The sequence below is a fragment of the Aphelocoma coerulescens genome, chromosome 18 (assembly GCF_041296385.1).
Source record: "Aphelocoma coerulescens isolate FSJ_1873_10779 chromosome 18, UR_Acoe_1.0, whole genome shotgun sequence".
NCBI lineage: Eukaryota > Metazoa > Chordata > Aves > Passeriformes > Corvidae > Aphelocoma > Aphelocoma coerulescens.
In genome coordinates, this window is record NC_091031.1 from 11,831,934 (window position 1) to 11,847,063 (window position 15,130).

The window sequence follows — 15,130 nt, forward strand, 5'->3', positions numbered from 1 at the left end:
TGCTCTGTGAGTGCCCATTGCTCTGTGAGTGCCCACGGCTCTGTGAGTGCCCACTGCTCTGTGAGTGCCCGCGGCTCTGTGAGTGCCCATTGCTCTGTGAGTGCCCACGGCTCTGTGAGTGCCCACTGCTCTGTGAGTGCCCGTGGCTCTGTGAGTGCCCATTGCTCTGTGAGTGCCCACTGCTCTGTGAGTGCCCGCGGCTCTGTGAGTGCCCACTGCTCTGTGAGTGCCCATTGCTCTGTGAGTGCCCACGGCTCTGTGAGTGCCCATTGCTCTGTGAGTGCCCACTGCTCTGTGACTGCCCATGGCTCTGTGAGTGCCCATTGCTCTGTGAGTGCCCGGAGCACTGTGAGTGCCCACTGCTCTGTGAGTGCCCATTGCTCTGTGAGTGCCCACTGCTCTGTGAGTGCCCATTGCTCTGTGAGTGCCCGCTGCTCTGTGAGTGCCCATTGCTCTGTGAGTGCCCGGAGCACTGTGAGTGCCCACTGCTCTGTGAGTGCCCGCGGCTCTGTGAGTGCCCGCGGCTCTGTGAGTGCCCACTGCTCTGTGAGTGCCCATTGCTCTGTGAGTGCCCATTGCTCTGTGAGTGCCCACTGCTCTGTGAGTGCCCACTGCTCTGTGAGTGCCCATTGCTCTGTGAGTGCCCACTGCTCTGTGAGTGCCCACTGCTCTGTGAGTGCCCATTGCTCTGTGAGTGCCCGTGGCTCTGTGAGTGCCCATTGCTCTGTGAGTGCCCACGGCTCTGTGAGTGCCCATTGCTCTGTGAGTGCCCATTGCTCTGTGAGTGACCACTGCTCTGTGAGTGCCCATTGCTCTGTGAGTGCCCACTGCTCTGTGAGTGCCCATTGCTCTGTGAGTGCCCGTGGCTCTGTGAGTGCCCATTGCTCTGTGAGTGCCCACGGCTCTGTGAGTGCCCATTGCTCTGTGAGTGCCCACTGCTCTGTGAGTGACCACTGCTCTGTCCCCACAGCTGGGCTGTGCCTGAACTGCTGGAGCCTGCAGGAGCTGGTGAGCCGGGACGCCGGTAACTACCTCATCCTGGTGGAGAAGATCCTGGGCAAGACCAAAGAGGTGAGTGGGGGCTGTCGGGGGGAGCTGCAGCCCCTGAGGCGTCGGCAGCTCCGGGGCTTGCTCAGGATGGGCTTTGGCAACGCTGGGTGGGGGATTTTGGGTCATAGGATATTGCTGGGCCCAGTGCTTGGGGTCGGGTGGGGCTGGGTCAGCAGGTCCAGAGCTCTGGTGGGCGCAGGTCCCGTGATGAAAAGCCCGTATCCATTGTTTGGGCAGCTCTGCAGATCCCCAGGGATGGGTTTTGATCCCCCAAAGCGCTGCTCGGCCCCACGCAGGGGCTGTGCAGATCCTCCAGCCTTCCTCAGCCCTCTCCTGGCTCCACAGCCGAGCAAATGGAAAATTTCCTGTTGTTTTTGGTGGAAACATCGCTGGGGCTCTGCCGGGTTTCCTGCAGGGCTGGGACGCTGGCGAGCACGGTCAGGATCTGCACTGCACAGCAGCCTGGCAGGTGGCAGTGGGGTCACAGCGAGGGGACAAAGCAGAGCAGGGACAATCAGATGGACCTGCCACGGTCCCATCGTGTGCTGGGGGAGCTCGAGGCATCACTGGTCAAGCAGGGTCATCCTGGGCTGTGGCCAGGAGGGCCTTGGAGGAATCCCTCGCTGTGGCAGGAAATGGGGGTGTGTTTCCCAAATCCCCAGCGCTGGGATTCATGCGAGAGGGCAAATTCTGGCTTCCATTTCTTGGGAAAGAGGCTGTGGAGCTGAGAGCAGTCGAGGTTATTTATGTTTATATTCTTTTACTGGCTGGAACTGCTCTGGGTGCAGAGAGGGGTTTGGTACAGGAGGGTTTAGGTGAGGCTTTATTGCACTTTGGGCTGAGCTCAAAGAGGAGATCATCTGCAAGTGTCTCCTTGAGCCCTCAGAGAGAGCGTTCTGCTGGCTGTTCCCTGGAATAAAGGCTGGGATTCCATCCCCTGGATTCCACCGTGCTGCCCAGCTTCCCCAGCTGCCTGCAGCTCTGAGCCACTTCCATGGAATTTCAAGGATCAGGAGCATCAAAGGGTTGGGTGCTTGGCCAGACCCGGGAGAAGACAGAGCAGGAGGTTGTGCTGCTCTGCCTGTCCCACGCTGGGGGTTAGGGGGGCTTTGGGGGCGGTTTTCCCATGGAGATGAGGGAATCTTGCCCGTGGAGATGAGGGAATCTCCCGGCCGTGCTGATGGGATGGGGGGGCTGGGGGCTGGAGTCTCCCGGCACCTCCGGGGATATTTTGGGCGATGCTTCTGGCCGGCAGCTCACCCCTGTGCCCTCGGGCTTTTCCCGCAGGTGCAGGAGAGGTGTGACTACGACCTGGTGACGCCTCTGGCCCTGCTTTTCTACTCCGCCGTGCTCTACGTAAGTGCTGAGGCTGCTGCACCGATCCCAGCCCGGGGCAGGACCAGAATCGGGGGGCTTTGGCTGGAACATCCCAGTCTGCTTTCATCAGTTCATCCCAGAAAGAAAGATTCTGTAGGAACCCATAGGGATCAGGATCATTGCACAAGTTGAGAGACAAAGAAAATGAACTTCAGGGGTTTGAAGCTATTTTTTTAAGGCTGGGCTAATCAGAAAGGGAGACGGACAATGAAGGGGAATTTTATTCATTACGCTTTATAGTTGGGCAAAATACATGGGCAATGTGAATGGAAAGGAGCAGAGCCTTCCCAGGAAATACTTTTATTATTATTATTATTACCAGCACAATGCGTCGTTATCCTGAGGAAATCATTGCTGCCAGATCCGCACAGGCTGTGTGCAATTCATCCGGACAGCTTGTGGGGCTCAAAAAGGAATTTCTGCTTGGGCTTGGGCATGTCAGCCGAGCTTGGGGAGGTTGGGAAGGAGCTCCTTGGAGCTGTGCCCACCGGGGATCCTGTGGCCCTTCCGTGGGAGGAGATGGGGTGGCACAGGGGGACCTCTGCTTTGCTGCTCCTGCTGCCACTTCCTGCCTAAGCCCTGCAGTTCTCACACAGCTCTCGGGGTCTTTGCTCCTCTCTGACCTCCTGTCCCTGTCCCCGCAGGCTCCTCACCTCCCACCCGGCTCTGAGCTGCTCCTGAAAGCTGCCAGGGTCTACCACAGCTTCCTGACCTGGCCCGTGCCCTACTGTGACACCTTCCGGGAGCTGCTCACCTTCATCAGCAACGAGCTGAAGGCGCCAGGTGAGCGGCCCTGCCCTGCCCGGGGTCTGCAGGCACCCAAACCCAGCCCTGCCCGGGGTCTGCAAGCACCCAAACCCAGCCCTGCCCCGGGGTCTGCAGGCACTCAAACCCAGCCCTGCCCTGGGGTCTGCAGGCACCCAAACCCAGCCCTGCCTGGGGTCTGCAGGCACCCAAACCCAGCCCTGCCTGGGGTCTGCAGGCACCCAAACCCAGCCCTGCCCTGCCCGGGGTCTGCAGGCTCCCAAACCCAGCCCTGCCCTGCCCGGGGTCTGCAGGCACCCAAACCCGGCCCTGCCCCGGGTCTGCAGGCACCCAAACCCAGCCCTGCCTGGGGTCTGCAGGCACCCAAACCCGGCCCTGCCTGGGGTCTGCAGGCACCCAAACCCGGCCCTGCCTGGGGTCTGCAGGCACCCAAACCCGGCCCTGCCTGGGGTCTGCAGGCACCCAAACCCGGCCCTGCCTGGGGTCTGCAGGCACCCAAACCCGGCCCTGCCTGGGGTCTGCAGGCACCCAAACCCAGCCCTGCCCCGGGGTCTGCAGGCACCCAAACCCAGCCCTGCCCCGGGGTCTGCAGGCACCCAAACCCGGCCCTGCCCCGGGGTTTGCCAACCCCAAACCCACCCCTGCCCCAGGGTTTGTCCCCCTGCTGCTCCGGTCTCGTTCTCCCCTTGCTTCCTGAATTCTGGGAGCGCAGTGTCCATCCCAAAGCTCAGCTTTTCCAGGGGTCAGGAGCCTGCCCTCCATCCTCCCTCAGGATGGCGTTCCTGGGTGCTCCAGCACAGGGTGAGACTGGATTCCTCTGCAGGAGCAGGGCAGGATGGTGTCTGGTGGGTGCCCTGAGTGCATGGAGCATCCCGGGCCCTCCCAGCCTGATCAGAGGCAATTAGCCAGCTGGGTCAAGATTTCCTGGCTGGGTTTCAGCCTGGAGGGTCTTTTCCCCAGCAGAGCACGTGCTGGCTGCTCCCCCAGCCTGGCCTTTGTCCGAGGTGCTCAGTGGTGCAGTGGGGGGACAACAGGGGGGCCATTCATGGGCATCAGGGTGGCTGGAGCCTCCGAGCCTGCTCTTCCATGGAGATTTCCATGGGGCTGAGGGACTCCCTGGATTGTTCTTTCCAGCCCAGACGCTCCTTGTGACCCAGCTCTGGGCACATCCAGGGGCAGCACCAGTACTCCTCTTAATTAAGGACTCCTTGCAGATGTCCTGTGGTTCCCAATGGAACAGCTCTTCCAATTATTTCTCAAAGCCCTTTTTCCTAATCTCCCTGCCTTTTGGGGGCTTTTGAAGAGCTGTTATCACACAGAGCACATTGCAGCCCGTGTTTAATCCTGGGCAGGGCTTGGGAGGCCTGGGAGGGGGATGTGGCTGAGGCTGGGGGTGTTCCCCACTTCCTCAAGCTGGGAAGCTGCTTTGGGGAGCCCTGGGGGATGTGAAATGCAGGGTCTCTGTCAGGGCAGCGATCCCTGGGAGATGGGAGCTTGGAGATGGGATGGAAGGTGCTTTCAAAGGAACAAAAAGATGGGAACACCCCCACCTGTGCAGCGGGAGCTCTGGGCTGGCTGCTTTACCCCCAGCACAAATGGCCACGGCCACCACACAGGGTCTGGCTGGGCTCCTGCTGTGTCCAGCTCAGAGCTGCAGGGCCACGGGGACATGGGGACACTTGTGGGGCTCCCCAGCTCCCTCCTGGTCATTTGTTGCTGTGCCCCTGCTCAGGGCTGTGCTTCACACACTCTGGAGAGCTCCGGTGCTGGGTGGGGGTTGCTGCACCCCGTTCTTGTGCCATCCCCCGTGCCCCAGGCTGTGTGAGGGGGGACTTTGGTCCCAAAGCTTTTCCCCTCCCACAGCAGAGTGGATTTCCTCCCCCTGCCAAAGGTACCATGTGGGAGGCGTTGGCTGTGGGGTTTGGGAATCCCTCTCCAGAACCAGTGAGGCTGTGTCCCCTGCTGCTCAGATGCCAGGACCCTCCAGGCTGTTCTAGGCTTGCTGCACGGCCCCCTGCCCTGCTGGGAGCTGAGGCCAAAGCTTTTTATTGGGATGAGGGTAAAGGTTGACGGAGAATGAGCCACTGTCAATATTTGCCAGGAGTGCCAAGGCTTTGATCTGCACGCAGGGGCTGTGCCTCTGCAGGAGGGGTCACTGCTGTCCTGACTCTGTGGGTCAGGGTGGGCCCCTGTGGGTGCTGGGCCCCCCAAGGGTGCTGAGCTGGGTGGGATGTGGCTGCCTGCATGGATAAGGGGGCTGGATCCTGCTGATGCCATAAGGTTTTCCCAAGCTGTGGCCCTGTCCTGCTGGTTGGGGTGACAGGGCTCTGCTGTTGCCACCCAGCCCAGATCCATCTGATGTCACCTGGTGTCCTGGGGACAGTCCCAGAGAGGCATCCAGGGCATGGCTGCCCACAGCAGCCTCCCTCCTGCTGGATCAGCCTGGGCTCCAGCCCTGCGGGAGGGGAGGTGGCAGTGCCCTGCCAGCCCTGTGTGACATCCAGGCTGTGTGGGGCTAAAGCAAGTGGGAGAAGCTGCTAAATGTCATCCATGGAATTCCCGTCCCACTCAAGCAGTGGGGCAGGAGGAACTGGGGCTGGAGCAGTTCTCCTGTCCCATCCTGTGGGTGATTTCCCATCACTCTGGGATTTTACCCTTTCCTTCCCGAGCTCCCCCACTCCTGGACTGGCCCCCTCACTCGGTGGCTGTCCCTTGTCCCCACTCTTGGAGGACTCTTGGTGCTGCCATTCCCACTGCAGGCAGGGGCTCTGCCAGCTCAGGACTGCCCTGGGGGCAGAGCCAGCTCAGTGCCGCTGAGCTGAGCAGCCCGCGGGGACTCTGAGCCTCACTCCTCTGCTCTCTCCCCAGGGATCACTTTCCAGAGGCTGGTGAGGACGGAGCAGGGGCTGCCTGTGAAGAACTACCAGAGCTCCACGGTGTAAGTGTGGCCACGGGCATTGCTGGGGGCTCCCTGTGGCATCCCCATGGGCTGGCACTGCTGCAGCATGTCCCAGGGGCTGGGGAGGAGGGCTGGAAAGCCAGGCTGAGCTGTGGGAAGGGTGAGGAGAGCGGCTGGGGCATTTCCAGAGGCTTGGGATGGGGGTCTGTGGGCTCCCTGTGCCGGTGCTCCCTGTGCCGGCTGAGATGTGGGGAAGGCAAAGTCTCCTCCCCAGGGAGCTGCTGATCTCAGCACATGTTGGAGAACAGCTGGGAGATGCCGTGATCCATTAATTTGGGAGCCACCACCCTGACAGGAGCCAGAAGCGAGTTCATCCCAGCCCCAGAGCAGCGAGGAGGGAAAGCCTTGCAGCTCTGAGCAGTCAGACTTTGCACCTCACTCGAGGGCTGAACCTTTCCCCGCCATCCTCATTTGTAAATAGGGAAATGAGGCTGGGAAGCAGACCTGTGCCATCCTTAAAGCTCCTCCTCTGCGCTGCACCCTCAGGGGGAGATGTTGTGGTGTCACTCGTGTCCAGTGAGGCCAAGTGGCTGCTGGGCTGGAGCCCTGCCTGGGCTCGGTGTCCTGGCCTGACTGGTGTCCCTGTCCCCAGGACGGTGCTGCTGCTGAACCGCTCGGAGGTGCAGAGCGAGTTCCTGTCCATCGCCGAGAAGCTGAGCTCCAGCGAGCCCCCCCAGCACTCCACGCTGGTGCTGCTCCTCGAGCACCTCTACCAGGCCAACTTCGGCACCTGCTGCGACCTGGACAGGCTGCACCCCCTCCTCAAGGTGGGCTGGGGCAGTGCCCACCCTGGGGTGCCACGGGAGCAGTTCAGGGCACTTGGCTGCTGGATTTTGTACCCAAAATAGGGCTGGCTTGGCAAAGGAAAAGAGTTTTGATAATGCTTCTGGGAGGAAAAATAAACATCTTTCCCTTCTCGGGTTAAATCTGAGATCTGAGGTGTTTGGCGAAGTGTGTGCAGGGGGCTCACTCCCCTTTCACCCCGTCACTCCTTTCCCATCCTGAAGGGGAGAGAGGAAGGGCCCCCAGACTTGAAAATCAGCAAAAGTGTTTGAGCAGAGAAACACTTGGGGCAGAGGCAAAAAGTAATGAAGGAAACCCCTGGGGTGTTTTCAACAACATTTTGATTTTCTTCGGAAAAGTCTGGGGGGGTCTTGAGGGGATGGGGGTAGTGGAGGGGAGAGAGTCACCCCGTTAGTGATGCTGCCCGTGTGCTGCCTCAGTGGAGGGACCCCCTGAATGTCTCCCCCTGGCTCTGCTCTGCAGTCCAAGCCCCTGGAGGAGCTCTTGGAGCTCTACGCCAGCGCTGCCGATGCGCAGGAGGCGGCGGCCGCCAGCAGTGACCCCGCGCTGGCCCGGGAGCGGCTCCAGACCGTGCTGCGCGACATCGCCGGGGCCGCCTCCTTTCCTGCCATCACAGGTGAGCATCCCCCCATCCTTCCCTTCCCCAGGGTTTGCTGCCAGCTCAGCCCCGCAGCAGCAGCAGCAGCAGTGGGGAGTGGTTTTGCAGTCTCAGCCAAGGGCGACAGCTGCAATAAAAAAGCACCGCCCCAGGTCCTGGTGAGTAACCACACCGTGAGCCACAAAGGGTTTCAGTAAAACAGCAACAAAGCGAATTGTCCAGCCTTTGAACAACTTAGGGGGAGATGAGAGCGTTCGATCAGATGGTAGCCGTGGCATCTGGTGGCTCGTAAAGGTGTGGAGTGTCCCCTCCTCCCAACCGCACGTGTTTGGGGCTAAGGACAGCCCCATCGGAGCTCTGCAGGGCCTGGGCTGCCCAAAACATGCAGGGGGTGGGTGGCACCTCCCAGGCCAGGAGAGCCGGCAGGGGTGGCACAGGGGGCCCCCGCAAACCAACTCGTGTCCCTCCTCTCTCCCCAGGCGAGGCCCAGCCCCGCAAGCTCCACCCCATCCCCATCCCCCCCGCTCGCTGCTACACCTACAGCTGGGACCAGGACAACTTCGGTGAGTCGGGGGCCTTTGCTGAGCTCTGGGCTGGGCCCAGCAGTTTTGGAGAAGTAGAAGGTTCCCCTTGTGCTGAGCTGGTGTCTCCCTCTTCCCCATTCCTGGAAGAACCTTGTCTGCTCCTGGGCGGGCTCTGTGTTCGTTCCCTGCTGGCCGCAACAAGCGGGAGCAGAGCTCTGGCTCAGGCTTTGCAGTGAATTCCAGCCCTGACAGGGAGCCAGGGTGGCTCAGTTTGGGGTTTGATCAGCCAAAGGCTTGGCTTTGCTCCTGCCCTCTGGTTAAACCTGGATCAGACGTGAGGGTGTGGTGAAAGCTGGGGGGGAAGGAAGCAAAAGCCCAGCTGGAGTTTGCCTTTGGAGAACCCAACCACAACCTTGGGGAGAGAAACACATCTTGCTTTGCATTGCACCTGAGCCTTTTGTGGAAACCTAAAAACATTGGGGAGGAGGTTTCCAGCTCCTTATTTGACACCAGGAGGGAGGAGAGCTTTGGCCACGAGGAGTGGCGGTGGGGTCTGGGGTCACCGCGTTTGCAGTGGCTCTGCTGGAGACACCTTCTCCCTCTGGTTGCTTTCAGACATCCTCAACGATGTCCTCAGCAAGGAGTGCAGCGCTGCTGAGCCCCTGGCCTCGGAGAACGAGGAGGAGGATGAGGAGGAAGAGGAGGAGGAAGAGGATGTGGAGACCGACGGCGGCTCCCCCGAGCAGGACTCGCTGCTGGCCCCGCTCTGTGCCATCTCCAGTGACTCTGTGTACTCGGTGCTGTCCGAGGAGGGCTCCAGGCCCTCGCGGGTGTCCCTCTTCACCTCATCCAAGGACTCCATCTCCGAGCTGACCGTGGTCTCCAGGAAGTCCCTGAAGTCGTTCGTGTCCAGCCTGAAGGACTGCATGGACAGCGGCTACGCCGAGGACAGCGACGAGAGCTCCCTGGACACGGCGGGCAGGACGGAGCCGAAGGCGGACAAGGCCCCCAGGTGCCGGCAGTCGCTGACCAACAGGCTCTACAAACTGTTCAAGAGCAAGAGCCAGCTGGTGCTGCGGCGGGAGCCGCGGCACTGCCCGGGGCCGTGCTCGCTGTCGCTGCGGCGCTCCGAGAGCCTGTGCGCGTCCCCGGCGCAGCCGCGCGTCCCCGCGCACTCCCGCCGCGCGCTCTCGCTGCCGCAGCACGGCCCGGGCCAGCGCGGGGACGCCCCGCTCGCCCCCCGGCCCCTCGGGCTGCCCCGCCGCCCCTTCCTCAGCTATGACGAGGAGGCCAAGGTGGCCACGCTCCGCGTCGTGGTGTTCGGCTCCGACCGCATCTCGGGCAAGGTGGCCCGCGCCTACAGCGACCTCAGGTGAGCCGGGGTGGGCTGGCTGCGGGTGCCTCGCCCCGCCGGGGTGCTCTGCTCAGCCTCTGCACCTCCGCAGGCTCAAGGAGAGCTCCTGCCCCTCCCTGACACGGTACTTCAGGCTGCAGTTTTTCTACGTCCCCGTGAAGAGGAGCTGCGTGGCTCCCTCGACCCCGCAGATGCATCATCACCCCTCGCCGTCCCTGGGGGACCCCTCGCCCCGGGCACAGGTGGGTGTCCCCTCCCCATGGTGTCACCGGGGCTCAGCTTGGCCCAGGGGTGCTGTGTGACGTGGGGCAGGCTGAGGTGGACCCCGAGGTGACCCCAGCATCCGGTTTCAGGACCCTTCCCTGGCTGGGATGGAGAGCAGCACCAACGACATCTCCCACTACATCGGCCTGCTGGACCCCTGGTACGAGCGCAACGTCCTGGGGCTGATGAACCTGCCCATGGACGTCCTGTGCCAGGTGCGTGTGTGCCAGGGGCAGGGCGGGGTGTGCCCCGTGCCCAGGGAACCGGGGAGCTCTTTGGAGAACCTTCTGCTGTGCTACATGGACATGGATGGAGATGGGGCTCCTGGTGGTCAGCAGGAGGTTTCTGGCCCCGGTGGGGTGGGGTGGGCAGTTGTGGCTGGAGGTGCCACCTGCCCCGTCACGTTTCTGACCCGTTCTGCCACCGCAGTGTGCCAAGCCCGAGGCTGAGCCCCAGGAGGACTCCCAGGAGCAGCTGCCCATCCTGGCAGACATGATCCTGTACTACTGCCGCTTCGCCACGCGCCCCGTGCTGCTGCAGCTCTACCAGACCGAGGTGGGCACAGGGCTCAGCCCCAGCCTGGCGAGGGACAAGGGGGGTGGTTCTGCCTGTGCCATCTGTTAGGAGCTGCCTGTGAAGCCCCGGGGGTGTGGCACAGCCACCACGTGCTGCTGAGGCAGAGCTCGGTCCCCTCTCGTCCCCTGGCTGTCCGTGGTGCCCTGGCTGATGCTCCTGGCTCAGGGACTGAGGGCATCCAGGTGCTGCCCAGACCGTGAAGTGCCACGAGCCGTTTTCCAGCCCGGTACCCTTCCCCGTGGCACAAGGCAGTGCCTGTCAGTGCTGCCAGGTTGTTCATGTTGCTGGGATCTCTCCAGAGCTCTGCTTCCCAAACCGAGCCCCTCCATGGGGCGAGTTTTCCACACCCCGTGGTGAGCCTGGGGCAGATGTGGTGGGGAAGGTTGAGTTTGGGGCTGCAACCCCTCCTTTGGGGCTGTGGCTCAGGACAGCTGCAGCAGGGCTTGGTGAGCAGAGCTGCTGCTCTTCCAGGGATTTGTACTCCCAAAGCAATTCCCAGACCCTGCTGTTGGCTCATTGTGGGGTTTTTTTCCGGTGGGCTGTGGAGCTGTAAGTGAACGTGAGGGGTTTGGGTTATTTTGGGGGTCTGTTCAAACAATCTGAAGTCCAGCTAAAGGCGGGCGCCACCCCAAGCAGCTGCTGAAAGGTGCTTTGAAAACATGGAAGGATTTTCCCAAACTGACCCGTGTCCTGTGGGAGGGAGTGAGAGGGATGAAGGCTGCCTGGCATGGCTGGGCCCCCTCACCCCCAAATGTCCCCTCTTGTCCCCCTGGCAGCTCACCTTCATTGGGGGAGAGAAGAGGACTGAGGTCTTCATCCACTCCCTGGAGCTGGGGCACTCAGCAGCCACCAGGGCCATCAAGGCCTCAGGTCTGTAGCTGCTTCTGCACCCCCTGACCTGCTGAGGGTCTGAAACCGCAGCGGGAAGGGAAGGGAAGGGAAGGGAAGGGAAGGGAAGGGAAGGGAAGGGAAGGGAAGGGAAGGGAAGGGAAGGGAAGGGAGGGGGAGCCTGGGCTGCAGGAGGGGTCTGGGCCAGGCTGAGCGAGGATCCAGGCAGCTCCTCACTGGTTTGGGAGCGAAACATCCCAGTGCTGTATTCCCTTTGGAGCAAAACCATGGCAGTGCCTGATTGATCGCGCTGCTCTTTAGAATGAATTTACAATAAAACACCTTCAAGCCTGTTTCCTTCCTCTCATCAGCACCTGCCAAATGCAGCCCTTTATCTTTCCTTTTTGCTGCTTTCTCTTTGTGCTTTGTCCAAAAGTGTCATTTATAAAAACCCCTCATTCCATTTCCTCAGTCTGCTGGGCAAAGCCAGGTTTGTGTGTGTTCTTGGAGCCCTCTGCGTGCAATTTATGTACTTTTAGGTTACGAATTTATAACATTAGTGATATTCAGAGAGCAGAAGCAGTGGCAGGAACATCTGGCTGCAGTTCCTCGCGGGTACCCGGGGCGGGATGCTCTGAAGTGCGGCTCACACAGACACCTCATGGCCAACCCCCACTACTGCACCCGAGCACGTTCTTCAGCTTTGGTGTGAGCTCGCCTTGTCCTTCTAAACAGAGCCCACAAAACACCCCCGTGTGAAGTGTCCCCACCCCACTCCCCCAAAATCAGGCTCGGGCAAAGAGCTCTTCCCTCCAGCTCATGAAGCTGCCGGTGCTGACTCCGATGTTTTCCCCTTGGCTCCTCTGGCACCACTTCACAATAAAAAATTATCTGGGGGGGAAGAAACCAGTTCGGAAGTGTCAGGCCCGGTGTTCCAGGGCTAATTTAACGTGGGCAGAAGTCTGCCTGAGCAAACAGGAGTAGGGAGAGCACCGTGGCCTCGTGGTTGCTCTGTGTTTTCCCGGAGCTCTGACCCCTCTGCACCGGCTCAGCCAGAGCCACTCTCAGTTCTGCAGACTGGTTTTGTGTTGTAATTCCTCTCTGGATTCTTTGCTTTCTGCAGCTTTTAAGCCGCCTTTTATCTTTTTTTTTTTTGCCTTTTTACCCCACAGCTGTGCTCAGCAAACCCTTTCCCCCCTTTCTGCAGGTCCTGGCTGTGCTGCTGTACCAGCAGCCAGGGAAGGCTGGGGATAAAAAGGCCCTGTGTGACATTTGCTCCTTGTTCCCTGCAGGTCCAGGCAGCAAAAGGCTGGGAATAGATGGAGACAGGGAAGCAATCCCACTGACACTACAGATTGCGTACAGCAAGGTGTGTGCTGGCACTGCTGGGGCGCCTCCAGTGCTGGGGACAGCTCTGGGACACTCATGGCAAGGAGGACACTGATGGGCTGGAGCGTGTCCGGGGAAGGAGAAGGGGCTGGAGCACCAGGAGTGGCCCAGGGAACAGGGACAGGAGGAGAGGGAACGGCCTCGAGCTGCACCACAGGAAGTTTAGGTTGGATATTAGAGAATATTCACTGAAAGGGTTTTCTAGCCCTGGCACCGCTGTCCAGGGCAGTGGTGGAGTCACCATCCCTGGGGATGCTTAAAAGATGTAGATGCAGTGCTTAAGGACTTGGCAGGGTTAGATTTAGGGTTAGACTTGACCTTAAAGGTCTTTCCCAAGCTTGAATGGTTCTGTGCTTCTCTCCCCTGGGCTCTGGCTGCTCCCTGCAGACAGCTGCCAGCGGCAGGAGCCACTGGAATGACGTGGAGAAGGTCTGCACGTCTGTCAACCTCAGCAAGGCCTGCAGGAAGCACGAGGAGCTTGGTGGGTACCGGGGTCCTGGGGCTGTGCCCGGGGAAGGGGGGAGGCGCTGGTGGAGCAGGGGAACAGTGTGGAATTCTGGCTGGAGCAAGTGAGGGAGGTGTGAGTGCAGGAGGCACGTGGGAGGTGCCTGATGTCCCCTGGGCTGTACTGCAGTCCTTGGCTGTCCTTAGGACCACATCAGGAACAAAGGACATGTCGTGTCCCACTGTCCTAAAGCTTCCAGCTGGAAAAACATCCACTAGGGATGGGGCTGGGATGGCCCAAACACCGGGATGGTCACTGGAGAGGGATGCTTTCCAGAGCAACCCTTATTTAGCAAGGAGGAGCAACAGGTGAAGCTGTTGCTAAATGAAGCAGGGCCAAGGGCCAGGTGCCTGTCCTGCAGCTGAGCAGGATGGCAGCAGCCCCTTCCTGAGCTGCTGCTCCAGCTTGGTTCCCTTCCTGCAGCTCAGATGCAGCCTCCAGCCACCTGCCTTGGCCTCAGGAGCCTTTTTCCTAACCAGGTTTCCAATTAATCAAGCTTTGAGCCTCTGAAAAGCTCCAAGGCTCTTGGTCCCTGTGTGTATTTGGTTCGTTCTCGTGTAAGAGCTGCTGCTTTGGCCACCAGGCACATCGGGTTCTGAGGAGACTGAGGGGGTTTGGTTCCTTTTTCCTCGTGTGCCTGGCAGGTGTTTGTCAGCAGGATGAACAGGGGAATGGTGGTGTACCCAGCAGGAGGCATCCCTGCATGCTCCATGGAGCTCCCTCCTGTCCCTCCTGTCCCTGCCCATCCATGGAGCCGTGCAGCCAATCCTGGGAGAAAAGCATCAGGAATTGGTTTCTCACCCCCTCTAAATGTTGAGTTGGCTGTTCCTGCTCCAGTTCAGGGTTTGCATCAGGGGTGTCCTCAGCTCCTCTCTGGGGGGAAACCTCTCCATGAATGTCCTTCCTTCCAAGAGGAATCTGATCCCCGGGCTTGGCTCCGTTGGTTCTCCCGTTTGACCACAGGATGTCACTGCGATTCCAGGCGTGAGGAGGCATCTCCAGGTGGGCTCAGGAGAGGCCACGCTGGGACAGCCAGACTTTCCTCACGATGATGGGCAATGGTTTTCCCCTGTTTGCAGCCCAAGGTGGTTAAATGTCCTCTCCTGCCGTGTTTGGAAAGCAGCTGGAATTCCAGAGGACATTTCTCTGTGTCCCTGGTGCTTTCCATGCATTGAGCACGAGGGGAAGGAATTCGGACTGCACTGCATCCCCCCAGCAGTGGGATCCTGCTGGAGCCCCAGTTCTGGGATGCTCTGAGAGGTGCAGGGACCCCTTGGGTTCCCTGCAGAGCCCCAGCTCATGGCAGTTTCCTTCTGCTGCAGCCTCGAAGACAGAATGTCTCAACCTAACCATGACCGAGGTGGTCAAGAGGCAGAACTCCAAATCCAAGAAAAGTTTCAATCAGGTAACTCCAGTCCTGGAGCTTTTATATTTGGGGGGGACAAGGTTGGCCTGGCCCAGCTGGGAGGGGAGCAGGGCTGGACAGAGCAGCTCCTTGCGGGATCCCTTTGCTGCTGGCCCCAGTCCTGCCCCCAGCTCCCCTGCCCAGCCCGGGGAATGCGCTGAGGCAGCAGCTCCCTCACTCCAGCCTTTCCTCTCAGCAGATCAGCGTGTCCCAGATCAAAGTGGACAAGGCCCAGATCATCGGGGTCCAGTCGTCCTTTGCCGTGTGCCTGGACCAGGATGAGCAGAAGATCCTGCAGAGCGTAACCAGGTGGGAACTGCAGCCAGAGCTGCTGGGGTGGTGCATCCTGACCTGTCCCTGAGCCGTGGGTGGGAATGGGGTCCTGCCCCAGGGGGGCTCTGTGCCCCGAGCTCAGCTGGGATGGATGCTCCTGCTCAGATCCCAGCAGGAGTTTACCTTCAGGAAGTCACACAGTCTGAAGGGTGGGCCCTGTCAACTCCTCAACCCCGAAGACTCCTCTTCCAGCAGGAGCAGTCGTGAGCCAGAGGTTGTGGGAGATAAAGCAGGTGTTGGAAGAGCTCTGGGCACATGAGCAGAGCCTTCACCTTCACCTTCAACCCCATTTGGGTCAGCAGAGCCTTCACCTTCTAAACCCCCTTTGGGCTGTCCCCTCCTTTGGTATCCCCATTGCAGAGGGAACTCACAATCCTGATGGGAGAGTCTGGGCTAAAC

General features: G+C 60.4%; 1 protein-coding gene across 1 annotated transcript in view; it reads left to right on the top strand.

The window, feature by feature from the left end:
- PIK3R5 (phosphoinositide-3-kinase regulatory subunit 5) overlaps positions 1-15,130 on the top strand; it is a 34,032-nt gene that overhangs the window by 15,437 nt on the left and 3,465 nt on the right. Inside the window, exons 4-19 of the mRNA XM_069032714.1 lie at positions 971-1,071; positions 2,338-2,406; positions 3,072-3,210; positions 6,061-6,130; positions 6,744-6,918; positions 7,418-7,571; positions 8,033-8,116; positions 8,693-9,449; positions 9,523-9,673; positions 9,785-9,910; positions 10,125-10,250; positions 11,048-11,141; positions 12,392-12,468; positions 12,876-12,969; positions 14,316-14,398; positions 14,598-14,707. Coding sequence (XP_068888815.1) covers positions 971-1,071; positions 2,338-2,406; positions 3,072-3,210; positions 6,061-6,130; positions 6,744-6,918; positions 7,418-7,571; positions 8,033-8,116; positions 8,693-9,449; positions 9,523-9,673; positions 9,785-9,910; positions 10,125-10,250; positions 11,048-11,141; positions 12,392-12,468; positions 12,876-12,969; positions 14,316-14,398; positions 14,598-14,707 — 2,410 coding nt within the window. The remainder of the gene's footprint in view (positions 1-970; positions 1,072-2,337; positions 2,407-3,071; positions 3,211-6,060; positions 6,131-6,743; positions 6,919-7,417; positions 7,572-8,032; positions 8,117-8,692; positions 9,450-9,522; positions 9,674-9,784; positions 9,911-10,124; positions 10,251-11,047; positions 11,142-12,391; positions 12,469-12,875; positions 12,970-14,315; positions 14,399-14,597; positions 14,708-15,130) is intronic.